This window comes from Fopius arisanus, unplaced genomic scaffold (genome assembly GCF_000806365.1).
Source record: "Fopius arisanus strain USDA-PBARC FA_bdor unplaced genomic scaffold, ASM80636v1 scaffold00036, whole genome shotgun sequence".
NCBI classification, from domain to species: Eukaryota; Metazoa; Arthropoda; class Insecta; order Hymenoptera; family Braconidae; genus Fopius; species Fopius arisanus.
Genome location: NW_011887775.1, coordinates 446,769 through 455,535, shown reverse-complemented (window position 1 = coordinate 455,535; position 8,767 = coordinate 446,769). Strand labels below are relative to the sequence as shown.

Here is an 8,767-nt window from a genome sequence, read left to right as displayed (position 1 = left end):
GTGAGTCAATAACTCGTGGATAGTTTTTCCCAGGAAGGCGGCGTCGCTCAGGAGAGGGTGCAGGTCCTCGTAGGGGATTATTCTAGGGGTCTGGGTATTCTTATTCGACTTCTGATCTGTTTCATTGATTTGGGAAGACTGGGAAGATCCATTTCTTCTATTTAACTCTAGATCCACGAACTTGAAGTCCTTGATTTCTTCTTTGTATCTCCTCAAGCAATAGTCGACGGTCTCCTTCACCTGGACAATTTCAATCCCCTGGGAACTGAGGAAATCACGAAGAATATCAAGAGAAGATTCTGGAAGACCGAGGAGAACTCCTTGAACTGGATACTCCTGGAGAGGTGGGGATTTGTAGTCCTGGGGGTGGAGAAGACCCAGAAGTCTGTGTACGATGTACCCTAGGACATTTCGCCCCAAGTTCTCTTCGTTTTCTGGGAGGAACTCCTCCCAGGGACCGGAGAGCTTGAGGTACTCCTCCAGGTCTCTTCTGTCCAGCAATTCCTCTCGATTAATCCATTCAGAACTCCTGGCGATTATTTCTTCACCTTCTCCTCGAAGAATTTCGGTTGGCAGTTCCTCGTCAGGTGGAAGAAGCGATAATCCTTGAATGAAGAGAGCCTTCCAGTCCCTCCAGACTCTCCTCGGTACGTCCTGGGAATAAAAAATCCTGTAATCACCACTGGACATCGCGATATCCGTCAAATCCTCCATCAGTTTTCTCCCCAGTTCTTGCAGGTATTCCTCACTCTCCTGGACCCTTTTGTTATTGACCCTGAGATCCAGTTCCATCAGTCGCTTCCTCTCGTCATCAATCCTGCGGGTGTCAACCCTCAAGTCCTCTCGCCTTTTCTCCTCCTCAAAACGAAAGGATTCTTCCTTCGATTTCTGCATGAGACTCTCCACTAATTTCCTGGTGTCTGATATCCTGTCTTTATCTTTCCGGATCTCACATAATTTCTTCAACATCTGTTTCTCGTACTGAGATTCTCTCAGAACACTTCTGCAAATCGTCTCGTCAATCTTTCGGTTCTGGCTCTCCTCTATTCTCCCCCAGATCGAGGATAGTACTTTCTTTTGGGAATAAAGTTTTGAGTCTTCAGCAGCTGCTGCACGAGACCTTCGGTGCGAAAGACTCTTCACGTATTTTCTCGCTTCCAGAGGATTTTTGACTCGTTTTTTATCGAAAGACCGAGAGGACTTCATAGAATCAATTCCACTGAATTCATTACGACCAATTTCCTCTTGAATCTCAAGTGTTGTCGTTGCTCTCGGGGTTTTCTCAGGTATTTCTTCAGATATCTGCGAGGGGAGAGAGGAATTGGTGAAATGTTTGGATCGCTGGATGGCCTCCAGGAACTTCTTCCTGTGCCACTCAATGACCTCCACATTTCTCACGAGCTCAGCAGACAGGGGATGATCCAAGGGTTCAGCTGGTGGTGGCAATTCGGGGACCACCGATACCTCAAATTTTGTTGAATTCGGGATGTACCTTTCTCGCTCTTTCTGCAGGGTGATGAAGTGCAGTCGATCCTTCATTTCGAGACAAAGGAAGAGCTTGTAAAACACTCGAAGAGACGCTGTACCTCGGCCATTGGAGATGTCCTCCAAGCACTTGTCATCAAAATTCACTCCTATGAACTTAGACCAGGCCCTCAGGTGTTTCAGATTAATTCGGGCCAGGGCTGGGTCCTTCGTACGGGTTATGGTCTCCAGTTGAGTCTCATTTATTATATCGTAGTTGTACAGGAGTTTTGCTAAAAGGGTACCATCTCTCGAGTAGTGACCAAACACCTCTGGAGTCAGATCTATTATCACTCCTAAACGAGACTGCAACCAGGATCTTATTATTTCCCCCATTATTCTTGGAATTATAAATTTTGATAGAGACAACTCTGAAATGAGCTCCAGAACAATTGGAATGACGATAATTAATTTTATTGAATTAATCAATTGAATTGGGAATATTCAAAAATTCACATACAGGACTGGAAAAATAAATAAATTCTTTATTAAGAGGTTTCATAATCTCAGGAGGAAATACTTTGAAAAATAGCGGACAGATATATTCTAGCTCTTCCTTAACTTCAGATTGGAATATTTTAATTTCTTCACAGGTCTCGAGACCTTGCCCTCACCCACAACAGGATTATCATGTTTTTCTGATATCCTCCGCTTTATTAAACTCATAAAATCTGACTCCCCATCAGATAATTTCGCTTTGAGCTCCTCATCATTACCTTTCTCCTTGTTTTCTCTGACTTCATCATCTCCACTGTTGTCTCGAAGAGGAGAATCCTGAGGCTCAGGGCTTGCCCCTGGATCAGGTGAGCCATTTATTTCTGCCTCATGCTGTCTTGGCGAGCCTCCCAGGATCTCCTTAACGACGAAAACACTCTTAAAAGCCCTCGGTCGGCTCTCGCAATTGAAAATAAATTCCTTGAGATCAACACCATCGATCTCCCCCTTCAGGAACATGAGGTGTCTCTTGATGGCCCGATAAAAATGGAGTTTATCCTCCATCCTGGGGAAATTGGAGCACCTGGCGCTGCTGGAGGGGACAACCCAGACAGCGGCGTCTCCTATTTTTTCACTCTGCAATCCAAAATGAAATTCTCTCTTCCTGAATTTTTCCCCGAAAACCTGATAGATGCATTTTCCATTGAACACTGCGATTCTCGGTTTGAATTCTCTCATCTTCTCGACGACGACGTCACAGCCCTTCCTGATTTCCTCTGTCGTCAGGTCGGCTGAGGATCGTGTTGCCCTGGATACGATATTCGTCAGGCCAATTTTGTACTGCAGGAGATTGCAATCCTCCTCGAAGCCGACGAATCTCGGCACTAGCTCAGACGCGTGCAGCAGTTTGTAGAAATGATTACCTGGACCTGCGTAGTATCTCCCCTTGTGTGCTGCCATCAGGCTCGGGTTTATCCCCAGGAAAACTAGGTCCAGCTCAGGCTCCAGGTAATCCTGGAGGGTATTCTTCTTCACCTCCTCCTCGGTCAAACCGTTGAATCGATTTTTCTTTCGTTTCTCCATTTTTTCCCCAAAAATTATTCAATCTCAAAATTTTTTCAATCACGTCACGTGAAAGTTGAACTAAAATATTAATATCATTTATTATTTTAAAATGTTTACTACAAAGTCTGCGAATACTTCACCTACTCTTTTACATCCTCTGATGTAAATGGAAATAATTCCAGAGGATTTGATTGGCATTCGCAAAGATTATTTCGTTTGAAATTTTTTTATATGAAATCGTGGACGTGATGTAAACACTCTACGGATGATCAGCTGATCGCAACCGCGCAATCTGCAGATTGTCGAGCATCGAATTCTATTTTATCGACGGGAAAAAATAACAGAGTCCAGTGGGTACTGCCCCCTGGAACTGCATACTCCGGTGGTCGACGTCATCGCGCCGAATTCCATGTTTAGATGCGAAATTCTCGGGTTGCATTGGTCACCAATGCGTGGGAAATAATTCCATCCGCCGTGGAATTTTCAAAAGCTCTTGATCAATTCGAAACCAAAACCATCTTTTGATTAATCAATTAATATTCAATGGATGAGGTTGCAAATTCATTTTTTTATTTGCAATTTTTTTACTTCTTTTGGAATTTCAATTTTATCCGCGAGGCGAATAAACATTTATTTTTTTTTTTAATACACGAAATTCCGGGAATTTCAAACGTGATATATATTTTTCATAATAATCTATAATACATGGAGAGAAATACCCAATAAAAATTGGGGTGCACTTTAAAAAAAATTTGGAATAACTCCGAAAAATTTTCCACTCATTGCTCCGAAATACACGGAGAGAAATACCCAATAAAAATTGCGATGCACTTTGAAAAAAATCTAGAATAACTCCAAAAAATTTTCCACTCATCGCCCCTAAATTACAATAATAAACCTAAAAAATACGTAATTTTTATTAAATATTTCTCTTCAATTTCCGAAAGTAACATTTCACGAGCTGGTGATCCACCAAATTATGAAGTTGTTGGACTGTTGTACGGGGGAAGTGTAAACAGTTGAAACTTTGGACTCCCGGGGAGGATATAGACTCCCCAGGACTTTGAAGTGGAAGTGGGGATCTGGTGAGGAGAAATACACCTGTGGGCATTCTTCGGATTGAATTCCTCCCGTCGCAGATTCTCCTGAATTTTTACGAATCAAAATTTCGGATGATTCTCCAACAGGTGGAGAAATTTTTTTGACTCGGTCACCATAAATTTGAGATAGGGACCCCGAGAGATAGCAGATACCCGATGGTTTTTCAGGCTTTAGAGTTTACGAGGAGCCCATTACCGATGCAACCCCCAGATTTTACGATCGGTATTAGAAGCTTCAAAGGGTCTAGGCTGAATCAAACGGTCGGGACGTGCCTCGGAGGGGACTCTGTTATCACTGGGCTATAGAATTGATTGGCTGTTCCAAGTGCTCGTAAAAAAGAGACTGAGAGAATAATTTTGGCCCGGGAACACCCGCCCAAAAATATCAATTCCCCTAAATAATTCTATGAATTTTTCATCAACTAATTATCAATTCATCGCCACCAATCCTCTCGTAGAATTAAAAATCCCTGGAAATTTCAATGAAACTCGTTCCACTCATTAACAATCCGTAATTAAAATAAAATTGAATTCAGACGAGGTGTTCGGGTGAAACAGGAAAAAAAATTTAATTCAAATACTTTGAGCTGGGCAAACAGAGATAAGGCGATTGCAAATAGAATTTCCTATTCGGTTTATTCCTGATGAGAGTGAGAGAGAGAGGAAGGGAATTTGGTTTTATCTCTGAAAACGCAACCCCCAAAACCGATGGCATAATTTCAATTTATAGAACAACGCAGAATAAGAAAACTAGGGAATTAATTTTTTTCTAAAAACCGTCAATTTTTTTCGAAAAAATTGATTGTTTAAATCTAAATTATTTCCATTATCATTGGATTGTTTTTTATTATTTCTGTATGGGGATTCGTTAGGGATTTTTCTCGCTGTTTTGGAAGGATTTTATAATTTTTATGAAACAACTCAAGTCGAGGCCGGAAAATATGAAAGGGTTGAAGATTGGAGTGAATTAATCAAAGTGGCGGTGCGTAGATTGGAGCCAATCAATTTGCCGTCGTACCACGTGGAGGTGAGGAGAAACTGGGGTTCAGGGGAAGGACTATCATTCACCAAGATGTACGGCTTCTAGATCCCGATATCACGTTTGCAATGTGTCACCGGCTCGTCTGCACGCCAATTAAATCCCTTCTGTCGTGCGAAATTTCCAGGGTTTTGGTTCAATTGAAACTGTTCCAGAATTTTCCACTCCCAAAAATCCATCAAAACGCTAAATTCCGGTTTAATCAGTTGAATCAATTCAACAATAGGTCATCTCGATTCATGAAATTTTTTATTTCTCGGGAAACTAGATAGAAAATTGAGATGATGAAAAAAAATGGGAAATCGCAAATTTTTTTTCATTTTTCTCAGACGAGGGAACTCTTTCAAATAAAAGAGCTGTGTGTGGATAAAACTTTTCAAGAAAGACTGAAGGATGAAGAGGGAAGGAGAAAGAGTTGGGTAATTGCGAGAGGTACGGCCGTTCCAATCAGACTTCCGTGCAAATAGAATTTTTCCGGCGGTCCAGGGGATGAACAGGCGAAAAGAGCAAGTCTACTTTTCGAGTCTTTATTGGGAGGGGTCAAAGTGTGTTATTGCGACTTTCGGCTCCATCCCAGCCTCATGTCTGTTTAATAGTTTCCCTCTTCAAACAGTGGAGACCACGAAAAACCAATTTCCACGAAATATTGGGATTTAAGATCGATTGACGAACCGCGAATCAACACGCGTCCCAAAAAAAAAATTCTATCCGGTGAACAGCTGATTCAATTAACTAGAGACTTGAGGTTTTGTATCTGCACCGAGAGAAAATTATTCTTTGCTCATGAAAATATATTTGGTATTAGCATATTTCATGCCACGAGTAGAAAATATCTTTTGTCAAGAATATTTACGAACCCGGGTAAAAAAAAATTGTAATCGGAATATTTTTTCTAAATTTTCAAAACACTTCTCGAAAACTTCTCCGAAAATTTTTCTTTTGAAACAAAAAAAAATGGGGAAACAAAACAATTTTATTTTTCGGAAATGTTTTGAAAAATTTTTCAAAAATTTCTTTCGGAAAATTTTGTAAATAATTTTCTAGAAATTTTTGCGAAATTTAATTATGAAAAAAAAATCCTAAAAATTTTTCAAAACCTTTCCGAAAAAAATGAATTTTCCTCAGTTTGAATTTAACGGTATTCCCGGGAATTTTGGTGAGTGATTGAGCAGAAATTGGCACGTCTCATTGATTTTTAGCGAAAATAGTGAATTTCCGACGGCTCAGGCGGCATGGGGTGGTGCGTACCGCGAATAGTAAAAGAACAAGCGAGAGAAATACCTGAAGCTTGAAGGATAAAAAGAGGAAGTGAATTAGCGTCAAAGGGAAGAGGACGATGGGGAGAACGAATAGCTAGTATGTCGGGCACGTTCCTGAATCGCATTATTTAATTAAAAGTCCAGGTGGAGGGAGAAAAAAAGGTCACCGGAGGGAGTACGAGACAGGGAAGATTACGAGACAGTGATGCGAGCGAATTGGACAATCCTCGAAGCTCAAAATGTCCATTCCCTCCTCAATCTCCCCTGAAACAATTTAAAAAATGCCAATAAACAAATAAACAACAAAAGATCAATTGGCCTGATCTGGCCCATTTTTTTTTTTACACCCGACAAGCGATGAAAATCGCGAATTTGGGATTGAACATCGGTAACCGAATCTGTTCATTAGCATTTCGCAGTTAACGCCGCTTCAAAATGCGAGCGTTGGCAATTAATTATGAAGGCAGTGATATAGCGTAATCTAATATCATAAATAATAGGAGCTCGCTGGGTTTCTGGCGTACAGTTGAGTCATTATTTATTCGAAGCGAATTCCCCACCGGCTCTCCACCACTGCACTCTCTATTCCCCTTTCACTGCTCATCTATGTCTCTGTCCCATGGAATTAAAACAAAATGCAATAACGAGCAACAAGGTAGCAAGTAATTGTTCAGTACCTGAGATCCATCATCTTTCGTGTCACTCGAATTTATCGCGCACTAGATTCCTCAATTTTATACCGAATAGCCTTCAAAATACACTCGTTAATTCATTATAAATAAATGTATCAATCAATTGATTAAGAAAAATTGAATACAATATTCATCGAATGGAATTTAATATCGATATTTAATATCGATATTTAAATTATTGAAAATATTATCGCAAAAATAATTTGCATTATTACCTCAAGATAAATTCAATACACGATCGAGTAAAATATCAGTTCCTCTCGGGCAATCTTTTCTACTCGTTTTGCATCGAAGAATGGAAAAATTTTTGGTATTTTCATCGAAGGGGGGAGGGGAGGGAGTGGAGGGGTGTATTGTACGATACGGGATGTGCATAAGGTATGTGGAGTATGTGACGTGGAAGACGACTGCCTCGGAAATTTGGAGGACGTGCCTATCCAACATTACCAGTACCTATGCCCCCCACGTGTACATATGCATGTACCAATGGGCTGACATTAAGAGGCACCATTCAATCCTTTCTCGTGCTGTCTCTATTTTCACCCGCGGTTCAATGTACTCCCCGATGATGCCACAGGCAGATATTCAACCGCGTAAATAGGGTAAATGCATGTTGGCGAAGGTGTGGCTAATGTAAATAATCTTCAACCTGTCAAATGCACTTGGCAGTTTTCGCCGGAGCTGCCTTGTCGTACAGTCTCATCGCGATATTTATGTTTTTTCTTGTGCGAACATCCGGAGTGATAAATTCATTGGGAATTTCATTTTTCAAAATTCTTTTCAATTTTTTTTAATTATTCTTCTACACGGGCTGAAATATTTATTGGATTATGGAGATCGAGATAAATAAAGAGAGAATTTTGAGAATGAAAATTATTATTGAAAATTATAAGACAAAGAGATAAATATTTTCTCGCTGCCAGATTACGTGAAATGTTCCGTAATTTATCCTAAATATCTCCCCCCGTGTACCCAAGAAAATCGACAAATTAAATACAAATATTCAAAAATAATAAACTTATTCCGATACTCCGTAATGAGCAATTGCACTGCAGTGCATTAATGATATTATTTTTCGCATTAATTTCCCGCGCTATCATTTATCGTTCTCCTGCGTGAATAAATAAACGGTATCTGTCCACAAATTACGACCAATTGACGGTATCGATATTCCATTCATCGACGCTGTGCATTTTCTCTTGAGATAGTTCTCGCCGAAATTTTCCGTTTATTTTCCCGAGGAAAAATGCTCGCGAGCGATTAACAATTTGATTCTGCAAATGTTCGAGATAGTGGATAACTAGTTTTCCCTCGAGTTTCTCCCCTCATCTGGAGAAGAAACTTGATTGTGATCATCAATCGTTGTCAATGGCTCGAGGTGATGTCGCCAAGGTGCGCCAGCAGTTTGATCTTATTAACATTTCCATTCCTCGTTGCAGTGGTATTGGGGAAAATAGGATTTTGCTGTAGACACGCGACCATACCGATGCATCATCGATGGCCTGTTTCCAATAAACTGTTCGCCTTATGTCTCTGTCATTAATCACACCTTTGTGAACGACAAGCAACACGAAACGGGTGGCTGAACCGCGTTCTAGGGGTGACACTCCTTACGACACGACAAACTAGTGCCAATCGGGTTTAACAGAGCGC

At 40.7% G+C, this 8,767-nt stretch overlaps 1 protein-coding gene across 2 annotated transcripts; it reads right to left on the bottom strand.

Moving 5' to 3' along the window:
• Window positions 1–1,989: 1,989 nt before the first annotated feature.
• Window positions 1,990–3,297, bottom strand: LOC105266105 (G/T mismatch-specific thymine DNA glycosylase). Of its 2 annotated transcripts, none has more exons than XM_011304015.1 (2): window positions 3,165–3,297; window positions 1,990–3,102 (listed from the first exon to the last, which is right to left on the bottom strand). In XM_011304015.1, exon 2 carries the CDS (start codon window positions 3,040–3,042, stop codon window positions 2,071–2,073), a length of 972 nt encoding a protein of 323 aa, XP_011302317.1. In that variant the 5' UTR covers window positions 3,043–3,102; window positions 3,165–3,297; the 3' UTR covers window positions 1,990–2,070. The 2 variants fall into 2 exon arrangements, with proteins under 2 accessions (XP_011302317.1, XP_011302318.1); XM_011304016.1 differs by having other exon boundaries at window positions 3,169–3,297.
• Window positions 3,298–8,767: the final 5,470 nt, after the last annotated feature.